Source organism: Pristiophorus japonicus, chromosome 1, assembly GCF_044704955.1.
Source record: "Pristiophorus japonicus isolate sPriJap1 chromosome 1, sPriJap1.hap1, whole genome shotgun sequence".
In the NCBI taxonomy this organism is placed as follows: domain Eukaryota; kingdom Metazoa; phylum Chordata; class Chondrichthyes; family Pristiophoridae; genus Pristiophorus; species Pristiophorus japonicus.
In genome coordinates, this window is record NC_091977.1 from 153,207,288 (window position 1) to 153,222,689 (window position 15,402).

The following is a 15,402-nucleotide window of genomic DNA, read 5'->3' on the forward strand; positions in this document are numbered from 1 at the left end:
GTGAATTGGCTAGGATAGATTGGCGAATGATACTTAAGGGGTTGACAGTGAATGGGCAATGGCAGACATTTAGAGACCGCATGGATGAACTACAACAATTGTACATCCCTGTCCGGCGTAAAAATAAAAAAAGGAAGGTGGCTCAACCATGGCTATCAAGGGAAATCAGGGATAGTATTAAAGCCAAGGAAGTGGCATACAAATTGGCCAGAAATAGCAACGAACCTGGGGACTGGGAGAAATTTAGAACTCAGCAGAGGAGGACAAAGGGTTTGATTAGGGCAGGGAAAATAGAGTACGAGAGGAAGCTTGCAGGGAACATTAAAATGGACTGCAAAAGCTTTTATAGATATGTGAAGAGAAAAAAGTTAGTAAAGACAAACGTGGGTCCCCTGCAGTCAGAATCATGGGAAATCATAACGGAGAACAAAGAAATGGCAGACCAATTGAACAAGTACTTTGGTTCGGTATTCACTAAGGAGGACACAAACAACCTTCCGGATATAAAAGGGGTCAGAGGGTCTAGTAAGGAGGAACTGAGGGAAATCCTTATTCGTCGGGAAATTGTGTTGGGGAAATTGATGGGACTGAAGGCCGATAAATCCCCAGGACCTGATGGTCTGCATCCCAGAGTACTTAAGGAGGTTGCCTTGGAAATAGCGGATGCATTGACAGTGATTTTCCAACATTCCATAGACTCTGGATCAGTTCCTATGGAGTGGAGGGTAGCCAATGTAACCACACTTTTTAAAAAAGGAGGGAGAAAGAAAACAGGGCATTATAGACCGGTCAGCCTGACATCAGTAGTGGGTAAAATGATGGAATCAATTATTAAGGATGTCATAGCAGTGCATTTGGAAAGAGGCGACATGATAGGTCCAAGTCAGCATGGATTTGTGAAAGGGAAATCATGCTTGACAAATCTTCTGGAATTTTTTGAGGATGTTTCCAGTAGAGTGGACAAGGGAGAACCAGTTGATGTGGTGTACTTGGACTTTCAGAAGGCTTTCGACAAGGTCCCACACAAGAGATTAATGTGCAAAGTTAAAGCACATGGGATTGGGGGTAATGTGCTGACGTTAATTGAGAACTGGTTGGCAGACAAGAAGCAAAGAGTACGAGTAAATGGGTACTTTTCAGAATGGCAGGCAATGACTAGTGGGGTACCGCAAGGTTCTGTGCTGGGGCCCCAGCTGTTTACACTGTACATTAATGATTTAGACGAGGGGATTAAATGTAGTATCTCCAAATTTACGGATGACACTAAGTTGGGTGGCAGTGTGAGCTGCGAGGAGGATGCTATGAGGCTGCAGAGTGACTTCGATAGGTTAGGTGAGTGGGCAAATGCATGGCAGATGAAGTATAATGTGGATAAATGTGAGGTTATCCACTTTGGTGGTAAAAACAGAGAGACAGACTATTATCTGAATGGTGACAGATTAGGAAAAGGGAAGGTGCAACGTGACCTGGGTGTCATGGTACATCAGTCATTGAAGGTTGGCATGCAGGTACAGCAGGCGGTTAAGAAAGCAAATGGCATGTTAGCCTTCATAGCGAGAGGATTTGAGTACAGGGGCAGGGAGGTGTTGCTACAGTTGTACAGGGCCTTGGTGAGGCCACACCTGGAGTATTGTGTACAGTTTTGGTCTCCTAACTTGAGGAAGGACATTCTTGCTATTGAGGGAGTGCAGTGAAGGTTCCAGGGATGGCGGGACTGACATATCAAGAAAGACTGGATCAACTGGGCTTGTATTCACTGGAGTTCAGAAGAATGAGAGGGGATCTCATAGAAACGTTTAAAATTCTGACGGGTTTAGACAGGTTAGATGCAGGAAGAATGTTCCTAATGTTGGGGAAGTCCAGAACCAGGGGTCACAGTCTAAGGATAAGGTGTAAGCCATTTAGGACCGAGATGAGGAGAAACTTCTTCACCCAGAGAGTGGTGAACCTGTGGAATTCTCTACCACAGAAAGTTGTTGAGGCCAATTCACTAAATATATTCAAAAAGGAGTTAGATGTAGTCCTTACTACTAGGGGGATCAAGGGGTATGGCGAGAAAGTAGGAATGGGGTACTGAAGTTGCATGTTCAGCCATGAACTCATTGAATGGCGGTGCAGGCTCGAAGGGCCGAATGGCCTACTCCTGCATCTATTTTCTATGTTTTTATGTATGACTAAAGATGGCCTTGCAGGATGACCTCGAGCAGCTATGGGCCAAGAAGGCCCATCTGCAGACAGCACCACCTCGGCATGGGCGGCAGCAGTCTGAGCTGGCCGGCTGACAGGCAGCAGCAAGGGTGCTGTCAGGGGTGGGAGTACGAATGCTGTCATCCTGAGGGACTACTGTGAGACCCTGCAAGCCCCTTTCCACACTCATAAACCCAGCCACGACAGTACCAATTGTATGGCAGCAAGCTGAGCCAGCATGAGAGCAGTCTGAGCTTGCACAGCAGCACTCAGACTCTGGGTCACTTCCGCTTGTGCTGCAATGGAAGCTGTGACATCGCTCATCACACTCAGCATCATGGTTGGATTCACAAGTGCTCGAATGCAGTTGCCCATCATTTCCATCTTGGAAATCATGGATTCCAGGCTCCGCACAAAGCCCCGTGCAATGTTGGAGCTGCACTCCTCCATGCTCCTCGGCACTGACAAGAGGCTCTCTGGCAGGTTTGCAATTGCACCGAGCATTTCTGTGTGCATGCCCATCACCCTTCTTCTGAAGGCTGTCCCATCGAAGTCATCATCCGAATCCTGTGCAGTAGAACTCGTGCGCAGGGAGCTGGCACCCAAGCTACTCTTTCCTCCTGCAGCCCACTTGTGTCTGGTGACTCACCACATACAGATCCTGCCTCTATACTACCCACTAAAATATGCGCAGTGCCATTTTCTGAGCTGGTGCCGAGGAGTGTCAAATTGAATGATGGTGCCTCTTCTTCTTGTTCACCCCCTTCCCCCACAACGTTGGGGACAGGCTGGGCTGGTGGCAGCTCTTGGGTATCTGAAAGGAGAATGGCATAAGGGTCGGGATGCGGTGAGAGAGGGGAAGCAAGATGTGCATGCTTATACCATCAGCAACTTGTAAGTGAGAAGAGATTATGGGATGAGAGGGAAGTGGGATGAGAGAAGAATTCGGTATGAGCATACCATCATCACCAATGTTTTCAACCTCGCCACTCGTCACGACCTGCAAGAGAAAGGGAAGTGCGTCTGTGAATGTGGTGCAATGCGTTTGGGTGATGTGCTTGCCGTGGTTGAATAGCTGGCAGTGTGTGCACGGTATGAGTCTTGCAGCAGTGGTAAGTATGTGCGGGTGAGGTAAAGCTATGATTTTAAGGTATGACTCTTGATTGCTCTACTGCTGATAAATGAATGATGGGGGGGTCTGGTGCATTGAGCAATGCGTGAAGCTAGTGGTGCAGTTGGTGAGATATGGCATTTGAAGATGCATTCACTCATCTTAACCACTAGCGTGAGATCATTAAACTTCCTGTAGCACTGGATCCAGATCCTGGGGCAACACAGGTGGCACTCATGGCTTGTGCTATCTACTCCCACTGTGTTCTGGCGAATTGCCTGGCAGGCCTCCTGCCCCCCCTGTGGGTAGAGGACCTGATGGTTTTTGTGCACCCCCCCAGGACCAAGGTCTCCAGTGTTGCAGCCGAGAATTTCCTTGCCCTCTCTGTTCCCTGTTAAGCCATGGCGTCAGAGTGACAATGGGTGCTTCTGCAATAAAGCACCTCCCTTTTAAGTAGTGCAGACAGCCTAGGCTAAATTGTATTGACCAGTAGACGGCACCCGATAGTGGCACTCCAATCATTATAATGAGCAGGCAGCACAAATTCTTAATGGGCGCAAGCAGATTGCGCTTCGCGTTACCTGCGCCCGTTTTTCAGCTTAATCGAGTTTCATCCCCAAAGACATTTAAGATAGCTAGCGGGGAGACAATTGATAAACTGATCATACTTAAAAAGGATAAAACCCTTGGATTGCATCCGTGCATTTTAAAAGTAGTTAGGGCAGAGGTAGCAGAGGCGCTATTCGATGTATATTAAAATTCATTAAAAAAGTTAGTGTCAGAGGACTGGTGAATAGCTAATGTGATTCCTATATTTAAAAAGGGAGCTAGAACAAGTTCAGGGAACTATCGACCAATTAGCTTAATGTCAGTGGTAGAAATGATAATGGAATCCTTACTCAAAGATGTGAAAGGAAAACATCTCGAAACTGGAAATATAATAAAAAGTAGTCTGCATGGATTTCAAAAAGGAAGGTCATGCTTGACTAACCATATTGAATTAGTTCAAGAAGTCACAGAAAGGGTAGACAAGGGTAATGTAGTAGACAATAGATTATATATGGATTTTCAAAAGACCTTTCATAAGGTACCACATAGTAGACTCATGACTCAAGTCAGAACATGTGGCGTCAGGGACAATTAACAGAATTGACAGCAAACTGGTGACAAAACAGAAATCAGAGAGTAGAGGATTAAAGGTAGTTACTCAGGGCCCAAGTTTCGAGCCGCGCCTAGAACGGAGCAGCCCCGACCTGGACGCCCATTTTTCGCGCCACAAAGTGCGCCTAAAAAAAACTTCCAGATTCTCCGGCTCCCTGCTGGTCCTCTGGCCCTCAGCGCGGCGCAGCACGAGCTGTGGGGGGCGGAGCCAAGTCCCTGCGCTGAAAACAGTGCCGGGACCTCTGCACATGCGCGCTACAGTGGGCGCGCATGTGCAGTAGCTCCAGGCGCATAAAACTGTGTGGAAGGGGCCCGAAGCATGCAGCCCCTAAGCCCTGGCCCAATTGCCTCACTGGGGCTGCGTGCATAGGGCTGCCTCCCACGCCCAGCTCCTGCTTCCTCCCGACCCGACTCGACTCCCGCTTCCCCCCCCGCCCCCGGACCGGACTGGACCTGACCCGCACCAACCTCCCTCCTCCCCCCCGACCCGAACCGACCTCCCTCCTCCCCCCCCTCGACCCGACCCGTGCCCCCCCCCCCCGACGCGAACCGACCTTCCCCCCCGATCCCCCTCCTGCCCCCCCCCCCCGCCCCGACCCGACCTCCCTCCCTCTCCCCCCCCCCACCCCGACCCAACCCGCGCTCCCGACCCAACGCCACCTACCTGTAAAATCTGGTGCTGGGGACGGGCCCTGCCTGAAGTCTTGGGCCCGGCCCGTTCAGCCTCCCCCCACCCCCCCTTCTCTTCTCCTTCCCCCCCTCTTCTCCTCTCCCCCTCCCCCCTTCTCCCCCTCTCCTCCCCCTTCCCTCCCCCTCCCTTCTCCTTCTCGCCACCTTCCCCTTCTCCTCTCCCTTCTCCCCTTCCCCCCTTCCCCTTCTCCTGCCCCTCCCTCCCCTCCCCTCTACCCCCCTCCTCCCTGTCAGAAACACAGACACTGACAGACAGAGAGTGAGAGACACACACAGACAGACAGACAAAGAGATAGAGACACTGACAGAGACACACTGTGGTGTGGGGGCATCCCAGCACGCTGTTGGAGGACTCCCGGTGCTGCAGTCAGTAAGTAGAAAATGTTTTATTTATTGATTTAAAAAAAAAATGATTTCTTATTAATTTTTTTTGATTGATTTATTGGTTGATTTATTGATGTTTTTATCATTTATTATTGATGATGGCTCTTTATTTGTAAAACTGAAGTGTTTAATGTTTGTAAACTTCCCTTTAAACTCTCCCCCCCCCCCCCATTCCCTACGCCTGATTTGTAACCTACGCCTGATTTTCTAAAGTGTAGACAAGGTTTTTTCCAGCATACAAAAATCTTCACTTACTCCATTCTAAGTTAGTTTGGAGTAAGTTTTCACTGCCGAAACTTTGAAAACAGGCGTAAGTGGCCGGACACGCCCCCTTTTGAAAAAAAAATTGTGTTCCAAAGTGAAACTGTTCTAACTGACTTGAACTGGAGCAAACTAAATGCCGAGAATTTGAATTTCTAAGATACTCCGTTCTACACCAGTTGCTCCAAAAAATCAGGAGCAACTGAGGCTGAAACTTGGGCCCTCAGTGGCAAAAGGTGGGAAGTGGTGTTCTGCAAGGATCGGTGGTGGAACTATTTGCATAAACAACTTGGACTCGAGAATCAGACGGACAATTTCAAAATTTGCAGATAATATCAAATTGGAGGGTGTAGTTAATGCAAAGGAAGAATGTGACAAAATACAGCAAGACATCAATAAACTTTCAGAACTGGTGTGTAATTGGCAAATGACCTTAAATATAGGTAAGTGAGGTGGTACATTTTGGTAGGAAGAATAAGGGGGGCACATGCTCCTTGGAAAATAAGTGTCTAAATGGGGCAGAGCAGCAGAGGGATCTGGGAGTACAGATACACAGACCAATAAACAGGTTAATAAAGCCATACAAAGATAAAGCACTGGGGTTCATTTCTAGAGGGATAGAATTGAAAAGCAGAGAAGTTATGTTTAACGTGTACAGAACCTTGGTTACACCACAATTGGAGTACTGTGAACAGTTCTGTTCTCTATATTTTAAAAAGGATATAGAGGTACTAAAGAAGGTGCAAAATGATACCAGAACTGAGAGGTTGTACTATCAGGAAAGAGTGAACAAGCTGGAGCTCGAATATATGAACATAGAAACAATGGCGGACAGGTAAAGACCCTCTGGTCCATCGAGCCTGTCCCACACAACTGCGGTACCTAGTGCATCACAATATATACTATCCATTTCACCTGAAACCACGTGATCTTCCGGGAGAGGTGAAAAATCAGGTAAAAAACACTGGCCAATTTGGTGAAAAAAATCTGGGAAATTCCTCTTCGACCCATCTAGGCGATCAAAACAAGTCCAGGAAATCACTCTGGCCCTGAATTCCCTGCAGTACCTACCTTCTGTAAGAGATGATCTACACCTCAGCCAGAAACAGGCCCAGCTCTCGCTCGAAGGAATTCAGCGACTCAACACCACACAAGACGACAGGTAGTTCCAGAGGTCCACTATTTGCTGGAAAAAGAACCAACTCCTGACATCTAACCTAGATCTGGCCTTACACAACATAAATTTGCGACTTTTGATCCTCCATAACCTATTTAATTGGAACAAATTGTCAACTACAACATTCCCTTCATCTTACAAACCCCAATCAGATCACCTCGACGTCTACACTTCATTAAAGTGTAGAGTCCCAAATCTTTTAGCCTGTCTTGATAACTAAGAAGCTTTAAACTGGGAATTAGTCTAGTGGCACTCCTCTGCACCATTTCCAAAGCCTCAATATCACCCACCATGTGAGGAGATCAAAATTGGACACAGTATTCCAAGTGAGACCTGACCATGGTATTGTACATGGACAAAATAGTACACTTCGTCTTGTACTCAATTGTCCTAAGGATACACCTCCAACACCCTATTTGCTCTTGCTATCGCTTCATGGCATTGCTCATGTACCTTTCGAGATGTATGCACTAGAATGCCCAAATCTCGTTCTAGCTCCACCTTCTTGAATGCTTTTCCCAGAAGGGTGTATGAAAGTTGAGTATTTGCCCTGCTCCTCAACCGTCTTCTCCCTGTGGCTGAGGAGTTCCCCCCGGAGTCACAGTGCGGATTTCGTCAACTACGAGGTACAACGGACATGATCTTTACGGCGCGACAACGGCAAGAGAAATGCAGCAAACAGCACCAAACCTTGTCCATGGCCTTCTTTGACCTTACAAAAGCCTTTGACACTGTTGACCGCGAGGGATTGTGGAGTGTCCTCCTCCGTTTCACCTGCCCCCAAAAGTTTGTCGCCATCCTCCACCTGCTCCACGACGACATGCAAGCTGTGATCCTGACCAATGGATCCATCACAGATCCAATCTGCATCCGGACCAGGGTCAAGAAGGGCTGCGTCATCGCGCCAACCCTCTTCTCGATCTTCCTCGCTGCAATGTTCCACCTCACAGTCAACAAGCTCCTCGCTGGAGTGGAACTAAATTACAGAACCAGTGGGAACCTGTTCAATCTTTGCCGTCTCCAAGCCAGATCCAAGACCTTCCCAACCTCTGTCGTCGAGCTACAGTACGTGGACGAGGTTGCGTCTGCACACATTCAGAGACAGAACTCCAAGTCATAGTCAACATCTTCACTGAGGCGTATGAAAGCATGGGCCTTACACCAAATATCCGTAAGACAAAGGTCCTTCACCAACCTGACCCCGCCCCCCCAGTCATCAAGATCCACAGCTTGGTCCTGGACAACGTGGACCACCTTCCATACCTCGGCAAGGGCAGACATCGACGACGAGGTTCAACACCGCCTCCAGTGCGCCAGCGCAGCCTTCAGCTGCCTGAGGAAGAGAGTGTTCGAAGATCAGGCCGTCAAATCTGGCACCTAGCTCATAATCTACAGGGCTGTAGTGATACCTGCCCTCCTGTATGGCGCAGAGATGTGGACCATATACAGTAGACATCTCAAATCACTGGAGAAATACCACCAACGATGTCTCCGCAAGATCCTGCAAACCCCTGGGAGGACAGACGCACCACGTTAGTGTCCTCAAACAAGCCAACATCCCCAGCATCGAAGCACTGACCACACTCGACCAGCTCTGTTGGGCAGGCCACATTGTTTGCATGCCTGACAAGACTCCCAAAGCAAGCGCTCTACTCGAAACTCATACACGGCAAACGAGGCCCAGGTGGGCAGGGGAAACGTTTCAAGGACACTCTCAAAGCCTCCTTGATAAAATGCAACATCCCCACTGACATATGGCCAAAGACCGCCCTAATTGGAGAGAAAGCATCTGGGAGGGTGCTGAGCACCTCGAATCTCGTCACCGAGAGCATGCAGAAAGCAAGCGCAGGCAGCAGAAGGAGCGTGCGGCAAACCAGTCCCACCCACCCTTTCCTTCAACGACTGTCTGTCCCACCTGTGACAGAGACTGCAATTCCCGTATTGGAATATTGAGTCACCTAAGAATTCACTTTTAAAGTGGAAGCAAGTCTTCCTCGAATTCGAGGGACTGCCTATGACGATGATGATGTATGACTGTTGAGTATTTGCCCTGCCCACGTGCATAACACTATACTTATCCAAGTCATGAGCCCAATCTCCCAACACATTAAGCAGACGAGCATCGCCTACAGTCCTAACTCTCACACAGATCTTAGTATCTGGAAATTTGCAGATCGTGCTCCCAACACCTATATCCAGATCATTCATAAAAACAGTAAAGAGCAACGATACCAACACCGATCCTGCGTGATACCACTGGTGACTGGTCTCCAAACAGATCCAAATCCATCAATAACTATTTTTTGCCTATGTCCTGCCAGCCAGTTATCAATCCAGCTCAATACATTATCACTAATACCAGAAGTGTCAATCTTATACAGAGTTTCTTGTGCGGCACCTTATCACAAACTTTTTGGAACTCCAAGTAGACAATGTTTACTGGGATTCCCTCATCCATCAATTTCTTCAAAAAATACAATTAGATTTGTAAGACATGACCTTTTTATGAAGCCATGTTGGGTGTCCCTAATATGTCCCTATCTATCCAAACATTCATATATTGCATCGCTAATGATTCCGTCAAGCATCTTACCTATTACTGATATCAAACTAATGGACCTATAATTACCCAGGTCCATCTCGTCACCTTTTTAAAGATGGGGACTACATTAGCCTCCTTCAGTCTACGAGAATAATTCCAGAGCACGGTGAGCTATTAAAAATACAGGGTATGGGCTTGGACAGCACATGTCCCAACTCCCTAAGGATCCTCGGATGGATATCATCTGGCCTGGTTGCATCATCTATTTTGAAGTTCTTAATTCTTTATAAAATAATGGCCCTGAATTCACAGCCCCTACAGGCGCAAAGCACATGTGCCTAAACCCGAAAGTTGTGATCTGAATCCTCTTGACAGATCGAATGCATCCGGAAGTAAAGGGCCTCCACGGGCAGGGAGAGTTAGGCTATTTGCCCAACTTCTGCCCAGCGAATGATCTTGAAATTCTTACGACTGATTAAAGTAGGTGTAAGACTTTTAAAGGACAGAAATATAATTTTTTTTCAATAATTTAACATTTAAAATTCTGTTAAGTAACTTTATTTTTAGATCCTATAAAACATGTAAATTTATTTTTCAAAAAAGTAAATTTTTGTTTCAAATAATTAAATTCCATTTTGATTAATGTTAAATATGTGATTTCAAAAAAATGTATTTTAAGTGTTTGTGTGTTCTTGGGCGGATATTCCCATTCATACTTATGGTGAGGAATAGTTATGAATGGGAATACCCTTACTTGGATTGGTTGGGCCGGCCCAAGTGATTCCAGGGATGCGTACGAAGCGCCCAAGTCCCTGGGATATGTGGGCCTCTACGCAGGCCTTCACATAGAGGCCCAGGACCAGACGTTTCTGAACCTCCCGGACCATCATGTAGATTTGTAGAAATTTTTCAGGTCGACCACAATTTCTGGGCCAATCTACGTTAATATTACTAGTTTTGTTAGTAATATTATCTAATAGTCGAGCATCATCTCCAAGAGAGAAATTGATGCAAAGTACTCATTTAATATTTCTGCCATACCCAGTAAGTCCTTTGTAACTTGTTCTTGAATGTCCTTAAATGGCCCAATACAGTCTTTGACAGTTCTCTGACTCTTCACAAAACCGCAAAAGCTTTTCCCATTACTTCCACAATTGTCTATAATCCTCTTTTCCATTAGCCTTTTAGCTGATCTATTAGCAGCCTTTGTTCACTACTAAACAATAGATGTAATCTATGATTATCACTAATTAGTTCATTAACATGTTTAGTCAGGAAACAGTCTTGTATATTTTTGACCAATTTTTCAGCTGCACTTCCCACCACAACAGAAGGTTATGCCACTGAATTCCAGGAAAATTAAAATCACCCATCAAACAAAGTGGCAATTTATTTTAGAAAAGAGAAGACTGAGGGGTGACCTGATAAGAGTTCTTTAAGATAATGAAAGGGTAGACGTAGTGAAGATGTTTCCATTTGTGGGGAGACCAGAACTATGGTCCATAAATATAAGATGGTCACTAATCAATTCAATAAGGAATTCAGGAGAAACTTCTTTACCCAGAGAGTTGTTAGAGTGTGGAACTCGCTATCATAAGGAGTAGTTGAAGCAACTAGCATAGATGCATTTATGGGGAAGCTAAACACTTGAGGGAGAAAGGAATAGGAAGATGATGGGATTGGATGAAGGAGGATGGGAGGAAGCTCGTGTGGAGCATAAACATCGGCACTGACCAGTTGGGCTGATTGCCTGTTCCTATGCTGTAAATACTATGCAATAAATAACACACTGTTGCAAATCATTTCCTCATCTGGTGTTCAAATTTTAGGGGAAAGAAATGTAAATAATACATACCACTCTTTAGACTGGCGACTCCCAAGGACTGAGCAGAGTGCAGGGTCAAACGAACATCATTGTCCTGAATGTATGCAGTTGTCGTCAGAGGATAAAAATTAGCTTGAAGAGGCAATTTGCTCAAAGTCTGCCTTGGCTGCATCTGGGGTCATAAATTGAACCTAGTCAGCTTTAAGTACATCTAATTTTTTAATCAGTTAATACTTTCTATGAATAATTTATTAGAAATAATTTCCTTTACATGTAGTTTTTGCAAAAACGTCCAGGGGAGAGGTTAGTAGATCAAATGATTTAGATAAGTATTTGTTTGAGTCAAAACTGAAAGTTAGAAACTGAACATTTAGTCTAAGCTACAACTTCGTCAGAGAGTGAAAATTCAGTTTCTGTCGCAGCTGAAGCAAAATGAGGTTCTGATCTCTTATCTCTTACAAGCACAGTATAATCCTTCATAGGAAAGCAAAATGCTTATTGCCCCTGAACAGTAAAGGACATCTTTGCTGGGAATTTCCTTGGGGCTTCTCTCGTACTGCTGGAAGTTTGGTACAAACCCCGTTTACAAATTAAGTTACAGCGACCGAGCAGGGAGGGAATTAAAATGCACAACATTTCTAAGATTGTTTTGCATTTTTAAGAAGTAGAGCAGAGTGTTAGAGGTAGAAAGTGTAAATTATCCTAATTGCAACAATCTTTCCTACATTCATACCTAGCTTGGAGCTGTCAATTGTTTTTAGTTTGTATTAACTTACTTCTCCACAACTTGCTGTAGATATTGAGAACATGGAACATAAGCCTAGAAGGAGTATTCAATCAGGAGACATTTGCAGAAGATACAAAAATAGGAGGGATAGTTAATTCTTTAGAAGATCAAAGCAAGTCCTCATTAGAGCAATGTAGATTATGTGTGATATGGTATAAAGGGGGAGAAATTTGCATCATTTGCGTGCCCGTTAGCGCCCCCCACGAAATGATATGTCCTGCTACAACTGTACAGGGTATTGGCGAGACCATACCTGGAGTACTGCGTACAGTTTTGGTCTCCATATTTAAGGAAGGATATACTTGCATTGGAGAAGGTTCATTAGGTCGATTCCGGAGATGAGGGGGTTGACTTATGTTGAGTAGGACCTGGCAGGACCAGGGTTGGGAGTCAAACACTTGGGAGGAATTACTCAATGAGATTACATTATCCTGGTAAATTTGCCTCGTTAAGACATTTAACTATCATTACCTGTAATGAGAAGTGTTACAGAGAAGTATTGTAGAAAGTGTAAAATGGTGCACAGATATCCTGTGCTATTACTCATGGTGAGTTAGAAGATTTGTTCTTTGGAAATAAATAATAGGAGTGTTATGCAATAACATCATGGCCATTTATTTATGGTATTGAATAAGTCTAATTCCATTTTTATTATATGATATTCTAGAATTTTGGGGATTGAATTCTGCAACTCTGATCATTATTCTGTGAAATTGTACTATATAAGAACATAAGAAATAGCAGCAGGAGTAGGCCATTTGACCCCTTGAGCCTGCCCTGCCATTTAATAAGATCATGGCCGATCTGATCATGGACTCAGCTCCACTTCCTTGCCCACTCCCCATAACCCTTTATTCCCTTATCGCTCAAATATCTGCCTATCTCCGCCTTAAATATATTCAATGACCCAGCCTCCACAGCTCTCTGGGGCAGAATTCTACAGATTTATAACCCTCAAAGAAATTATTCCTCCTCATCTCGGTTTTAAATCGGCGGCCCCTTATTCTGAGACTAAGCCCCCTAGTTTTAGTTTTCCGAGTGGAAATTTCTTCTCTGCATCCACCTTGTCGAGCCCCCTCCTTATCTTAAATGTTTCGATAAGATCACCTCTCATTCTTCTGAACTCGAGTATAGGCTCAACCTACTCAACATAAGTCAATCCCCTTATCTCCGGAATCGACCTAGTGAACCTTCTCTGAACAGTCTCCAATGCAAGTATATCCTTCCTTAAATATGGAGACCAAAACTGTACGCAGTACTCCAGGTATGGTCTCACCAATACCCTGTACAGTTGTAGCAGGACATATAATTTCGTGGGGGGCGCTAACGGGCGCGCAAATGATGCAAATTTCTCCCCTGTTATACCATATCACACATAATCTATATTGCTCTAATGAGGACTTGCTTTGATCTTCTAAAGAATTAACTATCCCCCCTATTTTTGTATCTTCTGCAAATGTCTCCTGATTGAATACTCCTTCTAGGCGTATATCCAAATAACTGAAATACACACTGAACACACAGAACTGATCCTGTGGAACACCATTATCCACTTCCAACTACTTTTTTAAAAAAAAAACTGTTATTAATATCGACTCTTTGTTTTCTTCCTTCTAACCAATTTGCTATCCACTCCCTACATACATACCCCTTAAATAAAAACAGAAAATGCTGGAAAGACTGTGCAGGTCAGGCAGCATCTGTAGAAAGAGCATGGTAATGTTAACATTTCAGGTCTATGACCCTTTCTCAGAAGCCTGCTTATATTTAAAAGTTTAGTCTCAATATTGAGATTCCTTTGAACTGGAACCAACGTATACATTTGGGATGTTGGAGCGCAAAATATTGCACAGGCTGATCAGAGAACTCAAAGATGTTGGGTCAGTTAAAATTTTCAAAACTAAGATTGAGAATTTTCTGTTAGGTTAGGGCATCTAGGATGTGGAGTTGAGGTACAGATCAGCCTGATTGAATTGAAACAAAGTTAAATTTATTGTTTATCAGTTTCAAGTAACCACACACAAACTGAAAAACTGTTATATACAAAGATATAATTTGACTTTTCTCCTGAGAAAAATAAATAAAAACATAGGAACAGGAGTAAGCCATTGAACCACTGGAGCCTGTTCTGCCATTTAATCAGGCTGATCTGTACCTCAACTCCACATCCTTGATGCCCTTACCTAACAGAAAATTCTCAACCTTAGTCTTGAAAATTTTAACTGATCCAATATTTTTATGACCAGCCTGTGCAATATTTTGTGCTCCAACATTCCAAATCTGTATCTTGGTTCCAGTTCAAAGAAATCTTAATATTGTGGCTAATGAGTTGCTGGGAATGGGGCTGAAATGCCAATCTGATGACAATGTTATTCTATGGTTTGCCATTAAATAACATGGTCTTATTTCTTGGGTTGAAAAACATGGTGAATAACCATCTTGTGTTCACTAAGTTACTTCAGTTACCATATACAATATTATCATGCTACTCAATGTGTGTCAAAATACCATTTTAATTCAATAATTAAGGAAACTTTTTTCAGTGTCTACATTCATTATTCTGTTATTCTAGAACTGATTCTGATTTTTATTTGCATGATTAATTTTTGTGTCAAAATAATCACAAAATTAGAATTGTTCCCCATTACAAAGTAACTCATTCAATAAATTATAAAATCTTTACCTGCAATACCTATCCACCAAATTGAAAGCTGCTAAGCTGTGATTCAATTAAAAATATCCCCAAATATAGTTTGTCACACAATCAATTAAAAACATTGTTCTATGCCTGAAAAACAGGTATTACTGATGCAAAGAGGAAGAGGCAAAGGGAGAGAAGAAAAAACATCCAGAGTTCTCACTCCAAATCACTATTCAGTGACGTAATTAGAAGTGGGTGGACATTGGTAGAGATCTGGATTGGACTTGGCCGTGATGGCATCCACTGCTGAAAACCCACCAATAATTTCTCCCGATTTACAAGTGATCAAGGGCAAGATGCTGGGAATAGGCCTGGAACAGTAATGTATTTTTGTTTAGTTTTGGTTTGGCTAGAGAGCTTTGGGAGTGAGAACATTTCTTTTTAAAATAAAAAGAATTAAGGCAGGGATCGGTTAGGCAAGGTAATGGGGGAGCAAAAAGATTTTTAAAAAGGAATTTAGAACCCCGAGGGGAGCAGGGGTGATGGCTTTGAGGATCATTATGGCGAAGAGTGGGCTCCAATTTTGTTCAACTAAAGTTGGGGTGGGGGTGGAAAGAACATAAGAATTAGGAGCAA

At 44.2% G+C, this 15,402-nt stretch overlaps 1 protein-coding gene across 3 annotated transcripts in view; it reads right to left on the bottom strand.

Moving 5' to 3' along the window:
• The window catches only part of man2a1 (mannosidase, alpha, class 2A, member 1), a 340,299-nt gene that overhangs the window by 61,835 nt on the left and 263,062 nt on the right, over positions 1-15,402 (bottom strand). For all 3 annotated transcript variants that reach the window (XM_070884021.1, XM_070884015.1, XM_070884009.1), the window contains exon 18: positions 11,369-11,510. In XM_070884021.1, coding sequence (XP_070740122.1) covers positions 11,369-11,510 — 142 coding nt within the window. The remainder of the gene's footprint in view (positions 1-11,368; positions 11,511-15,402) is intronic.